The sequence below is a fragment of the Nelumbo nucifera genome, chromosome 6 (assembly GCF_055504915.1).
Source record: "Nelumbo nucifera cultivar China Antique chromosome 6, China Antique-T2T, whole genome shotgun sequence".
Lineage (NCBI taxonomy): Eukaryota > Viridiplantae > Streptophyta > Magnoliopsida > Proteales > Nelumbonaceae > Nelumbo > Nelumbo nucifera.
Genome location: NC_142654.1, coordinates 63117859 through 63141290, shown reverse-complemented (window position 1 = coordinate 63141290; position 23432 = coordinate 63117859). Strand labels below are relative to the sequence as shown.

Below are 23432 nucleotides of genomic sequence, written 5' to 3'. Positions count from 1 at the left end.
TCCTATGCCACCAAAAGTTAGGGCTTTTTGCTAGGAAGTGGCTCTTCAAAAGATCAATACTACGGATGTACTTCAAAGAAAAAGGCTAGACTGGAGCCTTTCCCCACATGTCTGTTACCTTTGCTTAAGAAATGGCGAGACAACAAATCATCTTTTGATTTCTTGTCCTTTTGCTTATTATTTGTGGGATTGATTCTCTTCTTTTTTTGGTTACAGATGGAACCCCCCCTCGGGTGTGCTGAACCTTTTGACTCTAGCTTCTTCCGACAACCAAGGAAAAGGGGCATGGTAATGCGGAGAATAACAAGAGCTGTTATCCTATGGTCAATTTGGAAAGAGAGAAACAATAGGATCTTCCTAGGGCAAGAAAAATCCAAGGAAGCACTTGTGGTGGCTGTCACCATCAAGGTTATGCACTGGTTGAAAGTACATCATCTTTTCAAGGATTTCTCCTCAGCGGACTTAATTAGAAATTGGAGTGCTATAGCTATATCCTCGCCTTCCTCCCCTATGGTACAAGATTGTTGGGTACCACTGCCTTAGTTCAGGGTGAAGCAAAACTTTCATGGAAGCTCCTTGGGTAATCCAGGTCAGTCGGGAATTGGGGGTGTGTACAAAAACGAGGAAGGAAAAGTCTTGGCCCTTTACTCGGGCCCAATTGGGGTGGAAGATTCATTAAGGGCAGAGGTAATGGCCTTACTTCAAGGTTTGAAACTAGCAAAACAATGGGGAATGCAACATTTAGAAGTGGAAGGAGACTCCAAGCTGGTAATAGAGTGGATGCAAACTAGAAATCTAGGAGTGTGGTCTCTTAAACAACCTCTAAGAGAGATTATTAGCTTAGCAAGGGAGATTGGGGTGCATTTTAATTGGGTAAGAAGGTCAGCAAATGGAATGGCTGATACTTTAGCTAAGCAAGGAGTTACTAGGTGTAGAGAACACTGATGTAGACCCCACGGCTGTGGTCCCCACTGTGTTCGTATGGCAGCACAGCATGTATTCTTTGTTAGTTATGTCAGTGTTAGTTGGTAGTTATTTCAATTTTGTTGTTATAGCTTGTTATTTCAGCTTTATTATTAGTTTATTTGCCATGTAAGCATTAAGGGCAATTCTGCCTCTTTCCTACAATTAGTAAACATATAAATATTAAGAGTGGGTTGGCAGATTAATCAATCCGACCCTCTCTCTCCTTTTCTAAAACCCTTGTGTACTTCTACTTCTCCCTCTTTTCTCCTTTTTTCTTCTTCTTTTCTCCATCTGAAACCCTTTTTTACTTTTGGATTCAAGACTGATTGTAGTCTTGATTGACTACTCTAGGGAATCTTTGTTTTGGGCCTGTTTGTAAGTTTTTTATTTTCTTTTTTCATCCATTTTTTAGATGGTAAGCCTGTAATCTTTTCAATTATCTAATGAAAGTTACCGTTTCCTATAAAAAAAATCATTCGATGGAAATCTTGGATAATTTTTGGTACTTCATCCCTAGTTCGTATGGGATACACCCATGTGTATCTGAAGTAATCATCAATGAAAGTAATAAAATACTTGTAGGCACTCTTAGATGGTAAAGTAACAAGGCCCCAAACATTAGAATGAACAATATGGAAAGGAAATTTAGAGTTATTGTTCTTTGAAGAAAAATGAGTTTTACAATGCTTACTCAATTGACAAGTTTGACATGTGAACTCCGACACTGACACTGACTTAAACAACTCTGGAAACACCATTTTTAAGGACTCAAAAGATAAATGACGAAGACAACTGTGCCATAAATAGACCTGACTCTTACTAGACCGACTCTTAGACTCTATGACTGTAAGACCAGCCTTATTCTCTAATATGTAGAGCCCATCCACCATATGTCCTCTACCAATCATTTTCCCCAATGCCAAATCCTGGATTACAGAATAAGAAGGGAAAAAGGTCATTGATCAGTTTAAAGAATTAGTGATTACTACTAACAGAAAACAAATTAATAGGGAATTTTGGAACATGTAAAACATTAGACAAGGTGAGGTCAAAGGGAAGAGAAATGGTTCCTTGACCAGCTATGGTAGAGTATGAACCATCAGCTAGTCTCACCTTGTCTCTTCTAGAGAGGAGGTGATAGGTCTGAAAATAAGTGGACTTACTAGTCATATGTTTTGATGCTCCAAAATCAATTATCCAAAGAGAATCAGGGGAATGAGATGATACATGGAAAGTTATGGCAGATTACCTGATGTAGATGCAAATGAAGTTGAGGGAGGAGGAACATCCATTTGACGAATTGCCCTACCATAGAGTTCTAAATGGTCATGGAAGGAATTAATAATATTCTTCTTAGGGTCAGAACCAAAGGTGTGTGTCTGAGTCACAGTAGTAGTAGGGGGCTGATTATCCTGAGTAGCCATGTTTGCTATAGTGAGCTTTCTTGGACCTTGCTGTCTTGACTTCTTATTCAGATATGAACCTTGCTTTTTATTCAATTCCTAAGCCCATTTTGGCTTCCCATGAAGTTCCTAGCATGTATCACGAGTGTTAAGGATTTTTGGCAATGGGTGCACCATAGTTTGTCTTTGTCATCCACCATTTTTTGAAAGTTCCCATTCTTAAAGAGATTTCCCCCACCTGTAGAACATTCTCTTTCGTTGCCAATACAACTGCATCCCCCCCAAAATTATTCATCAAATTTCTTCTACTGTCTTCTAACTGTACTAATGCATATACCTCCTGGACAAAAGCAAGATCCTTGCTGCCTAGGATCTGGATTTTGATGGATTCATACACAGGGTTCAAGCCATGGAGAAATGCAAATACTCGTTGTTGGGAAACAAGGGACTTATACGCTTTTGCATCTTCATCATATTTCCATTCCACACTCTGATAGTGATCTAACTCCTTTCAGATGGAGGTCAAGTCTAAATAGTACACAAAAAGACTCCTCTCCCTCTGTTTACAAGTGGATGATTCCGCCTATAATTGATAGATTTTTTCATAGTGACACAGTTCAGAATAGGTTGACTTTGCTTGTTCCCAAATCTCATAAGCCGTTTCAGCCCACATAAAGTTCATTTTTACCTGAGGTTCCATAGACACTAAAAGCCAGGACATAACCATGCTGTTTTCCTAGTTCCATGTGTCATACTTAGCACTCCCAAAATTAGGTTCCTTGATTCTCCTATTTTTATATCCTATCTTTCCCCTTGCAGTAATGTATAACCTGATTCCTTTCGACCATTCTAAATAATTTTAACCATCTAGGGGTATGACAGCCATAGGGAAGGATAAATCCATACCCCCACTCATTCCATTCTGCTTTGAGGAAACACCAGATGTGGCAGAATCTTCACCACTCATGGTAACAGCTTCAGGTCACTCAAAGTAGGCACAAAAAACCCTAAAATAGTGCAGTCTAACACCCAGAAAGATAAATTTTGTTAAATTTTGTCTCTAGTCCACACAAATTCTCCTTCACACATTGAATAATTGCTGAAAAAAAAAATATTTGCACCAGGAGACTAGAGACAACCTCTTTTTTTTTTTTTGAAACTTAATTCTTAAATCACCAAAGAAATAAATCAATTTCTATTACGGCACTAACAGGTCATCACTGGCCTACAATAAATCAGAGGGCTGCTGTCACAACACATACAGGTCATCTCCTTACAAATCCATCATAAGGTTGCTGGCACAACATATAAAGGTCATCACCGACCTACAATACATCACAGGGATCAACCGATCCCACAAAAAAGGAAAGAAAGAGGTGCTGATCACCTCACATCAAACAAGTGAACCTACTACAGGTTCTGTCCTAGTACACGACCAGAAAAAAAAAAGAAAAAAGAGGAAGGGAGAGAAGGTACTTCAGTCCGATGCTGTATTCTAGATCTTCAGTAAAGTTGACGAAGAGAGAAGACAGAAAAAGGCTTGCTCGATCTCTCCTTTTAGATCTGATAGTCCCCCTCTGGTGCCATATTATTTAGAAGAGAAGAAGAAAGGAAGAGAGGAGAGAAAAGAGATTGAGAGCCAAAAGTCAAGCTGGTGGCACCAGCTTTTTGTATTTATAGGGTGACATAAAACAAAATAAAGAGGAGAAAGTATAATAGTACCCCTGCGGTACTAAACTTAAAATATTAACAGACTTTTAACAGTTTTGAAGGATAACCATCTTCTATCTGAGTACTGTATCCTTTTTCAGAGTATGTAAGGGTACTTTGAATTCTTCTTTTTTATGATATACTAGTCCTTGCTTTCCTGTCATTGACCAATGGACTAGAAACATATATTTACTGTATGGTACATGTCTCCTACAGTCAATGATATTTAATTTTAAGACCTCGCTACTGTGTTTATTTTAAGTTGGATTTCCTGTCTTGTTCTGAACATAATTTGCATTTCAGAAATGTGCAAAACCATTAGGTCTGCTTTATGTAGTTTTACTATGTACATTGAGACCTCTTGTGCAAGTTGGATATCCACCTTATCCTTAAATTTAATACCATTAGACTTTATATTGGGGATTGGGTTTGCATTTGGCTCATCCTGAGCTGTTTAACTGAATCTGAAATGTAACTATGGTTCCATTGTCATGTAACCTTATTTTCATATGGCACATGTCATGCAAGTTCATCAATGCCAAAATTAGCTCAGTTTCACATGGCAATCCTAAATATAAGTACTTTGCAAGCTTCTTTTCTTTATTTAAACAGTTAAAACCTCTAAGGCTGCAGTTTGGCATAAAAAGAATTATACAATGTAGACTTCCAGCTTTCCAGCTTAATGTGAACTGAGACATCATATGTATGATCCAGTGTGATTGGACTTGGGCTGGACCGAATGGTTGGACTATCCAATGTAGACTTACCAGCTTTCCTCCCACTTTGAGTGTACGAAAAGATTATCCAAAAAAACTGTAGTTTCTTCTTTTAAACAATTTGTGACTTGCCAACCTAGAGAATAACATTCCCATTACCTTTCTGCTAACCGCTTCTACTGGACCCTGCTTTCCTACAAATATTTTTTTTATTGGAAACGGTAACTTCATTAATATAACTTAAAATAACTTTCCAGATTTAAGTACAGCTGTCAACCCCTAGGTAGGTGTTGAGCCCCCAGTAATCTTTCTTACAAAACTGCCCAGAACATACTCTCCCTCACAGTCCCTTGTTTAGCCAATGTGTCAGCTAAACCATTAGCTGATCTCCTTGTCCATTTGAAGCATGCACCGATCTCCCTTGTTATGTTGAGGATTTCCCTTATGGGCTGTCTATAAATCCAGGCTCCCAACTTACTAGATTGCAGCCACTCAATCAACAATTTAGAGTTTCCCTCTATCTCAATTTGGTGTAACCCCCAACTGTTTTGCATATCTTACACCTTGAAGCAAGGCCATCACCTCCGCTCTCAATGAGTCCCCCACTCCTATTGGTCCTGAAAACAAAGCCACAATTCTTCCATTTTCATCTCTGAATACTCCTCCTATACCTGAAGGGCCCGGGTTACCTCTTGAACTCCCATCAAAGTTCAATTTCACTCTTTATTGTGTTGGTGGGGACCACAATTCCTGCACAATAGGTTTCATGGAAGTTGTAGAAGCCACACTGCCCAAAATACTGCTGCATGGATGATGCTCCAAGCGACTCTACATCCCTTCTCCATAGGCTATTTGGCTGTCTATTGATTCTCCAAAACCACTTTCCTAACAGAGTTGCGTTCACCTCCCTCAATCTTCTGATCTCTATTCTACCTAATCACTTCGTCATGCATACATACTCCTTTCCAGCTCACTAAATGGCATTTGGCTTCCTCCTTCCATCCTCTCTACAGAAAGTCCCTCATTTTCTTCTCCAATACAGCAGATATTTTTGTCTGAATTGGGAACAAGGATAAGTAGTGCATTGGAAGGGAAGTCAGAACACTCTTAATAAAAGTTACCTCACCTCCTTCAGTCAACTATTTTTACTTCCACGATGCAAGTTTCTTGTCCACCTTTTCTATAATAGGCTTCCATATAGCCTTGGAATTACATTTTACCCTTAATGGAATTCCCAAGTACTTCATTGGGAGTCTACCAAACTTGCACCTCCATTCTTAAGCCCACTCCTCCACTTCATCCACCTCTCCTACTTCCGTTATTTCACTTTTGTGGATGTTTATGTATAGACAAGTGGGTCAGTGACCACTTCAAACCATCTCGGTACATCATTGATGTTCCATAGCTACTCTTGAAACATCACAAAATGAAAGAGTGTCATTTGCAAATTGCAAAAGTAACACCTCTATCTCATCCACTCCTACCATAAAGCCTCCTATAAGACCCCCCCCCCCCCCCAGTGCAGGCTCTTTTAACCATTCTACTAAGAGCTTCTATTATGCATATGAAAAGAAGGGGTGACAATAGATCACCTTGTCTAATACCCCCAGAGATCCAGAACTTCCCACAAAAACTTCCATTCGCTAACACTGAAAACAAAGTAGTAGTGGAACATACATTCATTCCTCCACCTTGTTCAAAATTCATTCGTAATGCATAGTCCAAAAACTTCAAATTTATGTGGTCACAAGCCTTCTCCATATCAAACTTGCACACTCCTCACAAGAATAATGGGCCTGAAATAAACTAGTTTAATAGCTTCCTTCTTTTCTGGTACCAAAGATTAGGTCCATTTTCCAGGCCATCCCCTTTGAAGATTTCAGATAGTTGGGGCCAACATTGTGTAATTCCTTTTTTATTTTTTATTTGAGTGAGTCAAACAGTTAAATCTAAAAGTTCAACCCCTAGTGACCGAAATGGTTTTACGTCCAATCTCGATCTGACAACACTGGTATGGCCAATGGGGTTGCCTTTTTGGATCGACCATGTTATCAACCATGTGGCTGGAAGCAAGTGCTTGTCCACAAATGTAGTTTGGGGGGTGGATACATCTAAAAAACAGTTTTGTCATATTGATCTTCTATCTCAGTTGGGATTCCAGCCCTCCTGCTAGTTTTAGGTCATTCAATCTGTATAGATGTGCTAGTATGGTTTACTTGGATGTGTCTAAACTCTCTAGATACATTCTTTTACTATTCTACATGGTATTCCTTGATTATACCTAGACATGGAGGATGGAAGTACAGTGCATTTAGTTGCAAAACAGCCAGCTCAGTCACAGCCTTCACCTGGAACAGGATCTGGAGAAACCAATATGAATAATGGTCAACGTAAAAAATATAGGGTAAATTACACGGACCCCCTGTACTATGGGGTCAGTGACAAAGACCCCCTGCACTGTTTTTGCGACAAAGGCCCCCCTGAACTTTTATGTTAAGACAAATGCCCCCTTGGCCGTTAAGTTGGGTAACAGAAGGTGTTAAATTACCAAAATACCCCATTAAACTTTTTAAATTTTCTTTTTTTTGCCATTCTCTCTTAAAACCTAACTGGCCCAATAGTAACTTTAATCCTAACGGTCCGTTCACCACAGCCACAAGTTCTTGCGATATTTAGGGGATGAAGGTTTCTGTGGGAGTGGTCGTATTGCCCAGATCTGCAGGTTATAGGTAACATCAGTGTTATGCAGGGCACCATCACTGTATTCTAGCTAGGAAGCCTGTTTATGTGAACACAAAGCAGTATCATGGAATTCTGAGACGAAGACAATCACGTGCTAAGGTTGAGCTGGAAAAGAAACCAATAAATGTTAGGAAGCCTTGTCTTCATGAATCTCAGCACCAACATGCAACCAGAATTAGGGTTGTTATTTAAACATCAGGTCTCGTGTCTGATCTCTTTGCTGAAGGCAAGACAGTCCATGCTACCATGGTCTGATCTCTTTGTCGTTGGTTTCATCTGTGCTCAAGGCCAGAATAGTTTGATTTAGGTTGTTCTCACTTCTTTCCTAAATCAACTGATACTACTCAAAACTTTTTGGTTCTGTTCTATCTTTTCATCACTCAATATTGGACTGTTTTCAGTAGCCTTGGCCCTTGGGACTGAACAAGATCAGTTCATCGTTGCAATCATGCTGAACTGAACCACCCATTCTTAAAGAATTGTACTTGCTTAGTGAGTTGTGAAGAACGAATTAACTGCTCAAGCCTTCTATTAAGACTAACTGATGTTGATCGCCAAATGCACTCAGTTCTTTATGCAATGATTTGATTGCAGTTCCACAACACGGGGAATGAAAGTAGTGAATAGAGTTGCTCTGGAAGGCAAAACCAGGAGGATTTCAATCACCGAGGAGGCTTCTTCAATCTCAGAGGTGGAGGTTCTAGTGGTGATGGTTTTGCCGGCACAATCGTCCATTGCAACCTTAACATGAACCGAAAGCCAAAATCTTGGCCTCCTCAAGGTGTTGAAAAACCAGTTGGCATTCCTGGAGAACTTTTTGGGAGAGAGAAGAAGAGACTGGAGAGATGAAGATAACAGAGAGTGGATTATCTTGGATGGGACCGATATGTAAGAGAGCTTCTGCTTGTTCTTCAACTTTGCCATCACAGCCATCAGAGGGACCCCCTTCAGAAGCTCTCTGTTAATGTTCTTCGTTTTCTTTCTCTGTACTCTAGAGTTTAGACTAGAGAGAGAGGAGGATAGTTTGAGCAAAGTAAATGGGATGAAGATAATATCAAAAAAGGAGGAAAAGCTAAAATAAATTAGAATCCTTAGGCATTTAGAAAACTTTAAACAGTAAAATCAGAATCTTTTTCGAAGTTAACTGACGAAACACTAATGGAGGGGGTCTTTGTCTAACGACCAAAGTTCAGGGGGGCCTTTGTTGCAAAAAAAAACGTGCAGGGGGGTCTTTGTCACTGACCCCATAGTACAGGGGGTTCGTGTAATTTACCCATAAATATATTGTGATTCAATTTGCTTCTGAGTTTGTGTTGGATTTCATTGGTTATTCATCTTATCTTTGAATGTGATTAAATTATTTTAAGACCTAAATAGGCCAGTTTCATGGTAATCTTTATGTTATTTGATAGGAAATGATGGTAATGTTGGTGCTCCACATAACAGGGTTATCCAAGTTTCACACAGTGTTGTTCTTGAAACCTTAAATGTTGGGGATCAAGGTGAAGTCATTGTTCCTAATTGATCTCACTCAGGTGTGACTAGTGGTTCTTTTTGTTAGTGAAATTCCTGTGTTTGAGCTGCAATTTTGCTAGATATTATTGATGGGATTATCCTCTGTTTGCTGAAAGATTGTAGCTGAAGTAGTAGAAGAGAGGTGAAGACAAACAAGTGCTGAGAATGTCGAACTGAGTAACCCAGTCGACAGTACTATTATTTATAGTAGATTACAATACAGTGTTACATGAAATGTCTGGAATGCCCCTGATTAGTGATGGGACACCCAGACTGCTTAAAACACTAAACAGACTTAGGCCCAATAACAAAGGCCCAGTACCTAATAGCTTAGAACCCAATACAAACTAACATGTACACTTATCAGCCGAACCAACAATACATAAAAACAGTCAACTTAACACTCCCCCTCAAGCTAAGCATGGATGTCAGTCATGTTTAGCTTGCCAAGAAGGTCCAAGAATTTTGTTGTAGCCAACCCTTTAGTCAGCACATCTGCAATCTGCATCTCGGATGGAGTATAAGGAATGCAGAGTTCCCCTGAGACTATTCTCTCTCTAACAAAATGTCGATCAATCCCAATATGTTTTGTCCTGTCATGTTGCACTGGGTTATTTGCAATGTTGATGGCAGCCTTGTTGTCATAGTACAGCCTGAGAGGACCCTCAGCTTTTATGCCAAGCTCACCAAGAAGGGTCCTAAGCCACAGAAGTTTAGCAACACCATGAGCCATAGCTCGATATTCAACATCCGCACTTGATCTAACAACCACATTCTGCTTCTTACTCTGCCATGTAACCTGGTTCCCTCCAACAAATGTACAATATCCTGAAGTTGATTTTCTGTCCCCAGCAGAACCGGCCCAATCTACATCAGTATAAGCTTCAATTTCAATTTTATTGTGTTTTCTGAATAGAGTTCCCTTTCCTGGGCAAGTCTTCAAGTACCTGAGAATCCTTTCAACTGCTCTCATATGAGGGATATTTGGAGAGTGCATGAACTGACTAACAACATGCACAGCATAAGCAATATCTGGTCGGGTGAGAGATAGATATATCAGCTTCCCTACCAATTTTTGGTATCTCTCTTTATCACAGTAGTCCTCCCCTACTGATTCCTGTAGACCATGGTTCTGTTCTATTGGGGTATCTGTTGGTTTACACCCTATCATGCCTGTCTCTTCTAGGAGGTCAAGTACATACTTCCGCTAACATATATAGATCCCCTTTCTTGATCTAGCAACTTAAATCCCAAGAAAGTATCTCAAATGGCCCAAGTCTTTGATCTCAAATTCAGAGGCTAAAAAATCATTTAGTCTTTTGATCTCTTCCAGGTCATTCCCAGTAATCACCATGTCATCCACATAAACAATGAGTGTTGTAAGTTTTCTATTCTGTCTCCTTATGAACAAGGTATGGTCTGCACCACTCTGAGTGTACCCCACTTTCTTCATGGCCCCACAAAGCCTCTCAAACCATGCACGAGGTGACTGCTTTAGGCCTTATAATGCTTTCCTCAGTTTACACACCTTTCTATCAAAGTCGTAGCCTGGTGGAGGGTCCATAAATACCTCTTCATGAAGTTCACCATTTAGGAAGGCATTCTTCACATCCAGCTGATGGAGTTCCCATGAAAAATTTGCTGCTAATGATAGTAAAACCCGAATTGTATTGAGCTTCGCTACTGGACCAAAGGTTTCTTAGTAGTCAATCTCTTCTTTTTGAGTAAACCCCTTTGCCACAAGCCGGGCCTTGTACCTTTCAATGGACCCATCCTCCCTATGCTTTACAGTGAACACCCACTTGCACCCGACAGTGCTCTTCCCTTCTGGCAGATCCACTAATTCCCAAGTCCTTGCTTTCATTAAAACTTTCATCTCTTCATTCATAGTTTCTTTCCACCTTGGGTCAGACACAGCTTCTGAGTACCTAGAAGGAACATGTACAGAAGAAAGAGCAGACACAAAGGAGTGATAGGATGGAGATAAACGTGAGTAAGAAACAAAATCAGCAATGGGGTGCCGAGTAGTACAAGAACGGATAGGCTTACGAAGAACAATAGGAAGATCCAAATCAGAAGTATGTGTGTTGGGATTACCTTGGATTGCGGAGACAGATTGATCCGAGTCCAATTGGTTGTTGTCATGAGTTTGAGGGCCCTTTTTACTTCTGTTGTAGGTGATTCATATATCTTTCTATTGTCTACTAGAGCCCTTAGGAACATCTGCAGTATCAAAAGAGGTAGCAGGCACAGTGGGAGCCTCATTAGGTTCACCAGGGATGTCACAACTAGGAGGAGTAGAAGGAGAGGATGGAAGGCCCGAGGCAGATAGAGGAACAAAAAAGAAAGGAGAATAAGAATCCTCTTCCATCCCACTAGTCTCCCCTTGAAGAGGATTCTGGGAAGACTGAAAGTAGGGTTGAGACTCAAAAACGACTACATCTCTCATGACATACTTTCTCTTGGTGGCAGGATCATAACACTTGTAACCCTTTTGTGTAGGAGGGTACCCCAAAAAAATTCCTTTCGTAGCCCTAGGATCCAACTTGGTCTTCTTTGGATCTTTTACATGTATAAAACATACATAACCAAAGACCCTAGGAGGAAGAGGAAAGTCTGGAAGGGTAGGACACAGAACAGAGAAAGGGGTTTTCATACCCAACACCTTAGATGGCATCCAATTTATCAGATATGATGTAGTAAGTACTGCTTGAGACCAGTAGTGCTTGGGAACCTTGTGCTGGAATAGTAAGGCTCGAGTTGTCTCCAATAGATGTCTATTCTTGCGCTCAGCAACCCCATTCTGTTGAGGGGTATTAGTATAAGATGATTGATGAAGCATGCCAGCATCTTCCATGAACAAGTTCAAGGATTTTTCAAAATATTCAGCAGCATTATCTGACCGGAATTGCTTAATCTTCTTGTCAAGTTGTGTTTCAATCATTTTGCAAAATGCCATGGTTATCTGTGGCACTTCATCTCGTCCTTTTAACAGGTAGATCCATATGCATCAAGAGTAGTGGTCAATAAAACTGATAAAGTAACGAAAGCCATCAATAGAAACAATAGGTAAAGGGCCCCAAACATCAGTATGAACCAAATCAAAAGGAGCTTGAATTTCATTACTAGAAACTGGATAAACAGTTCTACATTGTTTTGACAGTTGACACACTTCACAGGCTAAACTCTAACTTGAAATGCCGTTAAACAATTCGGGAAATAGCACTTGCAATGAAGAAAAAGGTAAATGACCTAGCCTAGCATGTCACAGATGCAACCTAGCTATTGACACCACATTCTCTAGACCACTAGCAGCAGATGCTTGTAAGGCTGAACCGATGTCTACATCAAAATAGTAGAGGCCTCCATACTCATGACCGCTTTCAATCGTTCTCCTCGTCAATTTGTCCTGAAAGGCACAATGAGTAGGAAAGAAGGTTATGCTATAGTTCAAATTTTTGGTAAGTTTTAAAACAGACAAAAGGTTTGAGGTAAGACTAGGAACATGCAAAACTGATTTAAGAGAGAGGTCCTTGTTTAGGTCAACCACCCCTTTGCTAGAGATGGTGGAGAAAGACCCGTCAGCGACTCTCATCTTATCCTGACCGAGAGGAGGAAGCAAAAGAGTTACTCCTTAGATGGGTTAAAGCCCAGCTAAGGACCTCTACCTCATCAGCAGTGAAGCCCAAGGTACCAGCTCCGGAGGAATTAGCAACCTGCCCCATGGAAGAAGAAGCCACTGTTGGTATACTCTGTGAGCTATCACCATTGTTACTAGTGACAAGGTTCTCACTTGCCGCTTGACCCTTCTGTCCCTTCTTGTCTTTTCTCAATGCAACTGGCTTCAAGTGAGGATACAGGACCCAACACTTTTCTTTTACATGTCTTTCACCTCCACAATGAGTGCATTTAAGATGCCTTTTGTCTGGATATATGTTCCCCTTTTGATTTGTAGAAATCAGGGCTGAATGTTCCATAGATTGTTCAACTGGTTGCTTCTGAGTGTCAACTTGCATCTCCTTTCTCCTGACCTCTTCATTCCTTACCAGATAATAAATATGATGTAACTCAGGCATTTCATCTCTTCCAAGAATTTGTGACCTTATGCCCTCATACACTGGGTCCAGGCCAGCCAAGAACTTAAAGGCTCTGCTCTCTTCAATCTGCTTATCATGTCTCTCATTGTCCCCGGCATTCTCCCAATCCATAATCAAGTGGTGATCAAGCTCTTCCCATAGTCCTTCCAAAGTTGCAAAATATGTTGCAACTGTCATATCCCCTTGCCTTAAAGCAGTAATGTCTTGGTTCAACCCATAAATTCTAGCATTGTTTTTCTTCTGTCCATAGGTTTTTGACACTTTTTCCCAAATCTTAGCTGCTGTGGGAAAGTGTTGAACAGTCATGGCAACTCGAGGAGTCATAGAAGCAAGCAGCCAGGACATAACTGTGGCATTCTCCTTGTGCCACACTGCCAACTTCAGGTTCCTTCTTCTTCCCATCTAAATACCCTGTGAGTTCACGGGAAGTAATAAAAAGCTTTGCAGAAACAGGCCACTCCCTGAAAGTTGTATTCATCCAGCAACACACTTGTAATCTGCAAGCTGTGCAGATTCGGGTTCTCTAGATTTGAAGACCTCTCACCAGGTCTGTTATCCCTAGAAGAGACCTCTCCGGAAATTGAAGACATCTTGGATGCAGACTTTGTGTAGATAACACTGTTTCAGAATAGCCGATGTGGTCATAGTTCTGAAGTGGACTAGTTACAGCACCAAGAAGAATTCTGTGAGCAAGTAACCGACTTGAAACTGAGAGCACTCCACCACTGCACTATGCAGACTTCACTTGTGCTTCAACTTCTGCAACTGTAGAGAGGGCTCACCCCTACGACCAATACTAGGACTGCTGAAATCAGTCCTCAACCTAGGTCTGTCCTATACAGACCTCTCTTAATAGCCGAATGGCTACTAACAACTAGAAGCAATCTAATAGGGCATCAACTTCTGGGTCTTACTTCCCTTGTGCCCTACAACCAAGAGAAACCCTAGGTTCGAACCCTGTTCTGTTCTACAGCAACCCTAGGGTTTTTTCTGCAGCAACCAAGAAAGAAAAAGGAGAGAAACCAAGCAAGAGAGAAAAGATGGCGTCGGCTATAACCAGAAGATCGCTCAATGCTCTGATACCATGTTTGCTGAAAGATTGTAGCTGAAGTAGTAGAAGAGAGGTGAAGGCAAACAAGTGCTGAGAATGTCAAACTGAGTAACCCAGTCAACAGTACTATTATTTATAGTAGATTACAATACAGTGTTACATGAAATGTCTGGAATGCCCCTGATTAGTGATGGGACACCCAAACTGCTTAAAACACTAAACAGACTTAGGTCCAATAACAAAGGCCCAGTACCTAACAGCTTAGAACCCAATACAAACTAACATGTACACTTATCAGCCGAACCAACAATACATAAAAACAGTCAACTTAACATCCTCATCAGTATAAATGACCAAATTTCATGATTTAAATGTTGTTTTCACTTTATATTGTTGGGTCAGTTCTGAATTCCGTTGGAATTGGGAATCAGAATCCTGGTGAGCCTAACAATATACCATCCAATACACCTAAGAGTAATTGTCTGTTTTCTGGAGCAATTGTTTTCATGTAGATATCCAAATTGTAGTGATGATTGTCATGGTCTGCAGTCGAATAGTTCAAATTCCACTCAAGACATTGAAACAGAAGCAACTCATAGTCATGGCATTGTTGATGGCAGAACACTATCTGGAAATCAAGCACAGCATGGGCATACATTTCTAAATCACCAATTTCAATTGGAAGCGGTTGCAGTGCCTTTTCCTTTACTTAATATGGTAGTCTCCTGCTTCCTCTTTCACACTGTTTGCATGTAAAAAGAGCAGAAAGTGGCTTAAGTAAAATTTGGTTATTCTTAATTCATTTTCTGTTGGTCCTCCATTCTCTTGACATGTTAATATAGTCCCCCATTTTCTGTTACTGCTCTAGTTAGAAAAAGTGATTTGTTACACATTAAGGGGCTAGAAGAGCTTGGGGTAGGCCAACAAGGACATGGGTAGAAGTAGTAAGAAATTATTTAGAATGAGTTTGTTTTTGGTGTAAATGTGAATAGACGTAAAACTCCACTGCTGGTTCGCATTTGTTTTCATTGTAAGGTTTTCCCCATCGGTTGAGTTCTACATTGATAATCGATGTAAATAATACATCGATTTTATCGATGTACTTTTACATCGATTATCACATTTAGAAAAGTTCCAACGGTTCACTAAATTTTAAACCCATCGGTGTTGAACTCCATAGGTGGAGTTCACACTGAAAACAAATGCAGCCTTAAGAAGATATGGATTTAAATAGAACGGAATGAAAAAACAGGATTCGTGTAACTAACCCCATATAGTTGGGATAAGGCATGGATGATGATGATCAGGGCAGGGCCAATACGATACAATATGCCTGATACACCCCAGTATGTGATGAAATTTGGAACCTTGGTTTGAGTTAAAAGAAACATCATCAACTAAGGGCGTTCGTTTCCTCTTAACTCTTATCTCTTAAAATGAATCTTTTTACTTTAAGAGAAAATTGGTTGTTCATTTCCTCTTATCTCTTATCTCTTAAAGTGCAATCATACAACTTTTTGTTTTCCATTGATACCCTCAAAAATGCAAACAAAAACTCTCATATAAGGGATCAAAATGGATATTTGATAGTTTTCAGAATTCAGAATTCAGAACAACATTCTCTGCATTCACAGTTCAGAGGAGAGAAAAGTTCACCAATACCAATATACCTCTTAATGTAATTATTACACTTTTAGATGTCAGACTTCAGAGCAAACGAACAGGCCCTAATTCAGAGGTGGCTCTACAATTTCATCAAGGGTTGTTTTTAGGATCTAACCAAAGCCATGATCCTGAGTGGTCCAAAGCTGTTCTTTGGGATTAGGCCGGGGAGGTTCACAACTGAAGGTGAGCTGCCTCCATTTGTATTGTATCTGTTGAAAGGTAGGAAAGTTCTTGCTTTTTTCACCCAAAACCTCTCAGCAATGTACCCTGACCGGTGTTGCCTGGACTTACTTTAAGTACACTTTTGGGTGGATCTATACCAAAGGCCCATTCCTATGGATTGCCACAAGCATTCATTGTATTCCTTTGCTAATAATTAACCTAGTTTTTACCTACTTGTTGGAGGCTTGGAGCTAGTACAATTCTTTATTGCCTAATTTGTGCTTCAGCTGACGAGCCTGAAATTAGGCTATGTAGATTGATAAAACACATTTTCCCAATGTAGCTATGCAAGGGGACTGCCCTAGAAGACTCTACTTCATATTATGGAGCTTGACTTTTTTTCTTTATTTGATTTTTGTGGTACCTTGTCAAGCCTAAAAGCATTTGGCTGGTTCAATCTCTTAATATGCTCAGAGGAGAAGCAAGCAGGTAAATCCTCAAGCAAAAGATGGCAGTGGAACATCTGGTGTCACTCCTGTCAATCAAAACCAGCAAAACATTGCTGATGCTCTAACATGTTTTGCAATCTTTTATCTCAGGGCTTCAATGCAAATGGGACAGGTGCAAATAGCACTTCGGTGCAACCTCCTGTACTTGGGCAGATTATGGAGAGTGTGCCTTTGCAAAGGCAAGGCTTGGGTGGACAAGTTGATGCAGCAGGTGTGATTTTTCAGGTTCTAAATAGGCCTGTTTTGGATGGTCTATTGGCTGGGATTCCGGAGAAAGTGGGGATTGGTTCACCTGATAACATGAGGAATATGTTGGAACAGTTTACACAGAGCCCAGCAATGAGGAATACACTCAATCAGGTTGTCCAACAAGTGGAAAACCAAGGTATTGGTCACATATTTTCAGGAATAGGAAGTGATTAAGTTATCGACTTGTCTAGGATGGTTCAACAGATGATGCCAATTGTATCTCAATCTTTCACAAGGGGATCAACTCAACATGAAAAAGTACACTCCTATTATCCTGAAAATCAGCCATGGAACAATGAAAGAAGACCAGGCATAGAGGACAAACCATATTATCAGAATTCTCAGGTATGTCTATAATGTGCTTTCCTCTTCCTGTTAGCTAAGGCATGCCTGTCTCTGAACTTCAAGCACCCTTGTCGGGATTTTAGAGAAAAGGAACAGGGATCAACAAAGGTCAAATACTGTTAAAACTTTGGTATAATAGAAACTGGTTGGAGACCACATTTCTGCTCAGGATTTTTTTCATCAATAACAGCCAGATATGCATGTATTGATAATGGAAAAAGAAAGACCTCTGCAAAACAGCAACACAAACAGTAGGGAGCATAAGCATCTAATATACAAAACATCATAAAGCTGACCAGTACAAGGTTGGATCTCCCAACCCCTCCTTTAGCAAGCAAGTCAGCTTGAAAGCTGGGGAATCTCCAAACATATGTAACTAAACAATCTGTTCAGGATAGAATCTAAACCTGAAAGATGGGGGGGCTCACCACATTCAGATGTAACTAAACAATATATAGATATATCTTGCTCATTTAGATGACTAATATGAAACAAAATGCCTATGTGTTTTGGCTTTTTTGAGCTTTTTGTATCATAGATCTTTATTGGAGGTAAGATAAAGATTCTATTCTAGGACATAGATGTATCCTTTATACATAATAGCATGTGGTATAAACTGTAAACATGCTATAATTGGAGATAAATCTGCACTCAGGATCGTTAGTTTGTCTGTTATTTTATGCTCTGCACTTTATTTTAGTTATTATTAAATAAAACAGAGCATGGGTCCTGATTATAATATGTAGGAAATTCTGGTAAACAACGAGTTTATGCAACTGTTGGTTTGCTTTACCCTACAGCAAGGACTCATGAGACGATGTGTCTAGCTTTGACTTATCATGGGTCCCGCCACTTGGCAAGTCAGCAGGGTGTAAAACCCAATAGTTGCATAAACTCGTTTAGTAGTATTTCTCGCTTATTTCTGCAAATATTAATTATGTCCACATTATAAAATGCATGTTATATTCAGAATCCTACGAGGAGATGAAAATTTGTTATATGACTTGTGAAAAGAACCATCATCACTGACTTTTTAGGGATGGCAATGGGGGTGGGTTTCGTAAATTTTAGATGTTATCGGTCTTACTAAACCTCCCAATTTGTATTTTGAGAATCTAAATTTTCCTTGTACATGAAAATGCAAAACTCTTTCTGACCCTCCCTGCATTCAAGAGTAATGTGGGTTGAGTTTAGAATTTATATCTAAATTTTTATTATTTCTTGTTATGTGTAAGCTATAAATGTTATAAAAACTGACCTTGAATCAGAACCGTTCTGATCACCGGTTTCTAGGTTGACAATTCGACCATCGAGTTCAAACGGACAGCCCGTTTTGACAAAAATTAAAAAAAATAATAATTAAAATAGAAGGCCAAAAACCATTGAACGGGTTGACAGATTGACCACCCGGGTCAATAGGTTGTTGACCAATTCAATGGTTTTTGACCAAGGACTGGGTTTGGGGTAAAATAGAACCGGTTGCCAACTATCAATTATCTTTCACATAAAATTCAAAATATTATTAAATTCAACACCTAATACATAAAGTTTGTATGTTTTCTAACAATATGCTGATCAGGGAGGGTTGGGTTTAGCCTAAAACCATACCCTACCCCAAGGTTCAAAGTATTGTTACGTACTAGCCCATATCGGCCGATACGTATCGTTCCGGGACCCTTCCGATACGATCCTACAGTCGGTGTATCGGGGGTCTGACCGGTTCAGGGGATGGAGGGGACCTAGACCGGCTCCCCTGAACCAGTTTTGAAAAAATAAATAAATAAAAAGTAAAAAAATGAGTACTGAAACACTCGATACACCCCTACCGGCATATCGGATGTATCGATATTTTGAACCTTGCCCTACCCGGGTTGTAAAATCTCATAACCTGTCCTTCAAGCAAAAGAACTTGTCATATCGGAGTGAATACCCACTGGATGGGCAAAAATTACCATCCCTATGATTTTTAAATAAAATCATGATTTTACCCCTTTTTGATGCCTGATGTATGGAGTGTGAATCCTTAAAATGATTTCTTTCGGCCCTTGCTTATTGGTAGCTTTAACAGTACATCATCAACGCATAAGGTATTATGGTTTAATTTAGGGATGCATATCGATCGGATTTGAATCAGGTTATATTCGAATCCAATCCAAGGTTCAAAATATCAATACGTCGGTAGGGGCGTATCGGGCGTTTCAATACTCATTTTTTTACCTTCTTTTTTTTTCAAAACTGGTTTAGGGGAGCCGGTCTAGGACCCCTCCATCCCCTGAATCGATTAGACCCCCGATACACCCAATGTAGGGGCGTATCAGAAGGGTCCCAGAACGATATCGACCGATACGTAACGATACTTTGAACTTTGATCCAATCCAACACTATTCATGTCGGATCCAATCCGATCTGAAGATTCAATTGGATTTGATATGCCTCGATTTGAATTTGAATCCTATCAATAAGTCGGATCTTTGGATTTGATCCAATCCGACTTGTTTTCTTTAAAGATTAATAAATTATTAAAAGAAAATAAAATATACCAATTTAAATAAAAAACAAAATATATAAGTATTTTTTTTAATTATTTTCATCATATACATACATGTTCTTATAAAAAAATAAATAGTAAAACAAATTTATAAAAATACAATATAAATAATATTGTCAACACAAATTTCGTGTATTTCAATTAGTACAAAATATGGAGACAAATTACAAAAATAAATTTGTAATAAAGAAAACAAACAAGGGAATGAACTCTCTTTGATTTCTGCTCAATGACGTGAGCAACCTCTGATTGACGGTCGAATTTGGTGAAGACGAGGGTTGTTGGCGTGTTTCTCGTACTTTTTGAAGTGTTGATGTAGATTTCCTTGATTTTGGTGCTTTGGGAGATTTGGTGTAGATTTCTTCACTCCGAGCTTCGCACTTGATCGGCTGTGAAGGATGCTTCTCTAAGAAGGGTCATTTTGTAGTGGCTTGATCTTCTTTGGAGAGTTTGAATCCAAGTGTTGTAGAGAACGAAGAAGTTTTTTCCTTCTTCTCTCTTGATCTTGTAGTTGCCGGAAGTTGCAAGAGCTTGTGGTTGCTTGCAATCTTCAGTGTTGGTGTTTGAGAACTTGTAGTGTGATTCTCTCAAAAAGAAGAAAAATGGTCATTTTCTTCCTAAGCAAGGCCATTTATAGCCAAGGGTTAAGGCTGTCACATCAGCCAACTTAGCTAACCAATCCCATTTGAGTGTGGTGTTGGGTTACAATAGAAGATGGGCCAAATTGGACTTAATACACTTGGATCCTTAGGCCATCAAGACATATTTATGTAGACTTAGGCCTTGGGCCCATGGAGGCCCATATTATTTAGAGGTTGTCATGTAAATTAAGCCCATTTATTTGATTTAAAAAATTCACATGTCTACAAATACCCCCTCGAGGATGAGGTGACAAAGCTCCATACGGTGTTGATATCCTCAATAATGTTGATTTCCTTGTTGGATGATTGTTCAACATGACCATTTAGGAAGACTTTCACATAGTTAACAAGCCTCGAGCATGCAAGAACTGAAGTTTTAGAATTGTGGTACATGAGGGTTCTTCTACTATGGAGCTCCGTATTTGCAGACATCATTCTTTTGGTAATTTCTTGGAACGCCTGTATTTTCTTGCAGGCTTTCTAATCTGACCATGATGGATGGTTTGACAAATCATACTGTTACAATTGGTGAGGTCAAGCAGCATTTCATCCCTTTCTGCTTGGGTAAGGATTATTAGCCGATAAGCTTGCTTTGTAGAGTCCATGTTGGAGTCTACGTCCTTGAAGGAGGAGACTTAGAAAAAGCCTATACTCCTTATTGCATACGACTACCATAAATTTATAAATTCATATTAAGATCACGACTCCCCACTTTCGCTTGCCACAATTTTGATCGCCGCTGGGTTTTGGAGTGGAGACGATTGCTAGGGCTGTCGAATCTGCATTGAAGTCTTGTCATTGGAAGCCGTCCTTGGAAGTCATAAACTCGACAGCGGTGTAAGGGGTATTCAGTTTGCTGTTGCAAGTTTAAGACTGGTCGGAGACAGAGCATTATTCGGGTCATTTTTTTTTCTCAAAATTTCTTCATTGCTTTCCCCTTTCGTTCGCATGTCTTCCACAGATTGAATGTGGTTGCTCCTTTAATGCATGTGATTGAATTGGTGCCTGTATTCATGTAGCATACTCTCCTATACTTTGGCTTGATGTTGTCATGCAAGCACACCAATAGCATCTTATGGGTATTAACCCATAGGATCCAACTCTTTTAATAGCCTTACATGCCGCTCTTATCCTGTGTGTGAAGTTCTATCCCCAAATTATTTTGGCGGATTGCCTTTGTAATGGGAACCATGGTGACATGGGGGGTCCACAACTTTGGTGCTTGTAGTGGGAATAATGGTGACATAGGGGCCCACAATTTTGATATTTGGTGGTTGTAGATCACCCAACGGCTTATTACACTTTCACGGGGCTGTCTTTAATTTGTCAAACTGAAAATGTAATCAGCTATCAAAATATTTGGTCTTCCCCATTAAACGCATTTTTTTTTAATCAATCAATGGTTTGGTCGGTACAGTGAGTCCCCCATGATGGATTGTACACCTTCTCATCGTATGCTTCCCTGGAATCCATTTCATGTGAATCTGCGCAAGGAGCCTTTCGTGTAGTAGAACATGAAGCCAATGCTATCAACCTATGTCATTGTGCTCACTTGACCCATGGGTCAGCTTTTTCCTTTTGATGCTTGAACATTTCAGACTTATACCAGATCTTCATTAACCTCGAAGGTGTTCGAATTTCTCACCTATGCATGTAGGAATTTACAGTCAGTAGTTTGATAATGTTCTTTGCATAATTACTTTTTCTTGACTGAGTGACCAGGAGTGATACAAGGACTAAACCTTATATATTTATGTTGACTGAACCGACCGATTACACTTTGTTTGTTTTGGCATTTATTCCCTCATTCAAATCTATAAACTTCCTTTGCAAGAAACCTGTTAAACTGTATAGTCGCATTCCATGCATTACTGGATTTGACAATCTTCGAGTTGGGCGAACCTTCCTTATAGTCCTGATTTCAAACTGAATGAAATGATAACTCCCTTTCTTTCCTTTTATTGACCTAACTCGGCTTTTATACATGTCGACACTTTTAAGCATTGATGTTTATATTAGACCAACACATCACTTTGTTTCCTTTCGATGAGGTGAAGTCTTATGACTGCAATCTTGTTCATGCAGGACTACAAGTTTGATACTTCAATTGTATGTCATATGTTGTCAAGGTGTGATGAATTGCATTTCATTTCTATAAGACTTGATGGGTTAGAACTTCACCAATTGGCACATCATCAGCAGCAGGCCCTCACAGACCTTCAATGGTCCGGGGTCCCTAGGTCCAGAGATTCATAGACTTTCAAGTCCGAAGTCTCTTGGATTTAGGGATTAGCTTGCATAGAGCTTCTTTATCAGAGAGTCATATCATACGGAGCTTCATCAACAGTAGGCCCTCGCAAACCTTCAATAGTTCGGGGTCCCTAGGTCTAGAGCTTTGTAGACTTTTAGGTCTGAGGTCTTTTGGATTTAGAGATTAGCTTGCATAGAGCTTCTTCACCAGAGAGTCACACCATGCGGAGCTTCATCAATAGTAGGCCTTCGCAGACCTTTAATGGTCTAAGGTCCCTAGGTCCAGAACTTTGAAGACTTTCGGGTTCGAAATCTCTTGGATTTAGGGATTAGCTTGCATAGAACTCCTTCACCAGAGTGTTACAACATGCAGAGCTTCATCAACAGTAGGCCCTTGTAGACCTTCAATGGTCCGGGGTCCCTAGGTCCAGAGCTTCATAGACTTTTGGATCTGAAGTCTCTTGGATTTAGAGATTAGCTTGCATAGAGCTTCTTCACTAGAGAGTTACAACATGCAGAGTTACATCAGTAGCAGGCCCTCGCAGACCTTCAATGGTTCGGGGTCCCTAGGTCCAGAGCTTCATAGACTTTCAGGTCTGAATTCTCTTGGATTTAGAGATTAGCTTGCACAGAGCTTCTTCACTAGAGAGTTATGGCATGCAGAGCTACATCAGTAGCAGGCCCTCGTAGACCTTCAATGGTCCAGGGTTCCTAGGTCCAAAGCTTCATAGATTTTCGGGTCCGAAGTCTCTTGGATTTAGAGATTAGCTTGCATAGAGCTTCTTCCCAGAGGACTTGATGCACAAAGCTTTCTTCTCTTTGATTTTGTTGTCATCTTCTATACCTCCTCCATCAAAGAAGAA

At 39.9% G+C, this 23432-nt stretch overlaps 1 protein-coding gene across 8 annotated transcripts in view; it reads left to right on the top strand.

The window, feature by feature from the left end:
- Nucleotides 1-17802, top strand: part of LOC104604353 (uncharacterized) — a 65009-nt gene extending 47207 nt beyond the window's left edge. For 3 of the 8 annotated variants that reach the window (XM_088890091.1, XM_088890090.1, XM_088890092.1), the window contains 2 exons: nt 14750-14917; nt 16627-17802. In XM_088890091.1, coding sequence (XP_088746217.1) covers nt 14750-14917; nt 16627-16959 — 501 coding nt within the window. In that variant the 3' untranslated portion in view covers nt 16960-17802. Of the gene's footprint in view, nt 1-14749; nt 15060-16626 lie in introns of those variants that run through there. The other 5 variants (XM_088890096.1, XM_088890094.1, XM_088890093.1 and 2 more) reach the window with 5 other exon arrangements.
- Nucleotides 17803-23432: the final 5630 nt, after the last annotated feature.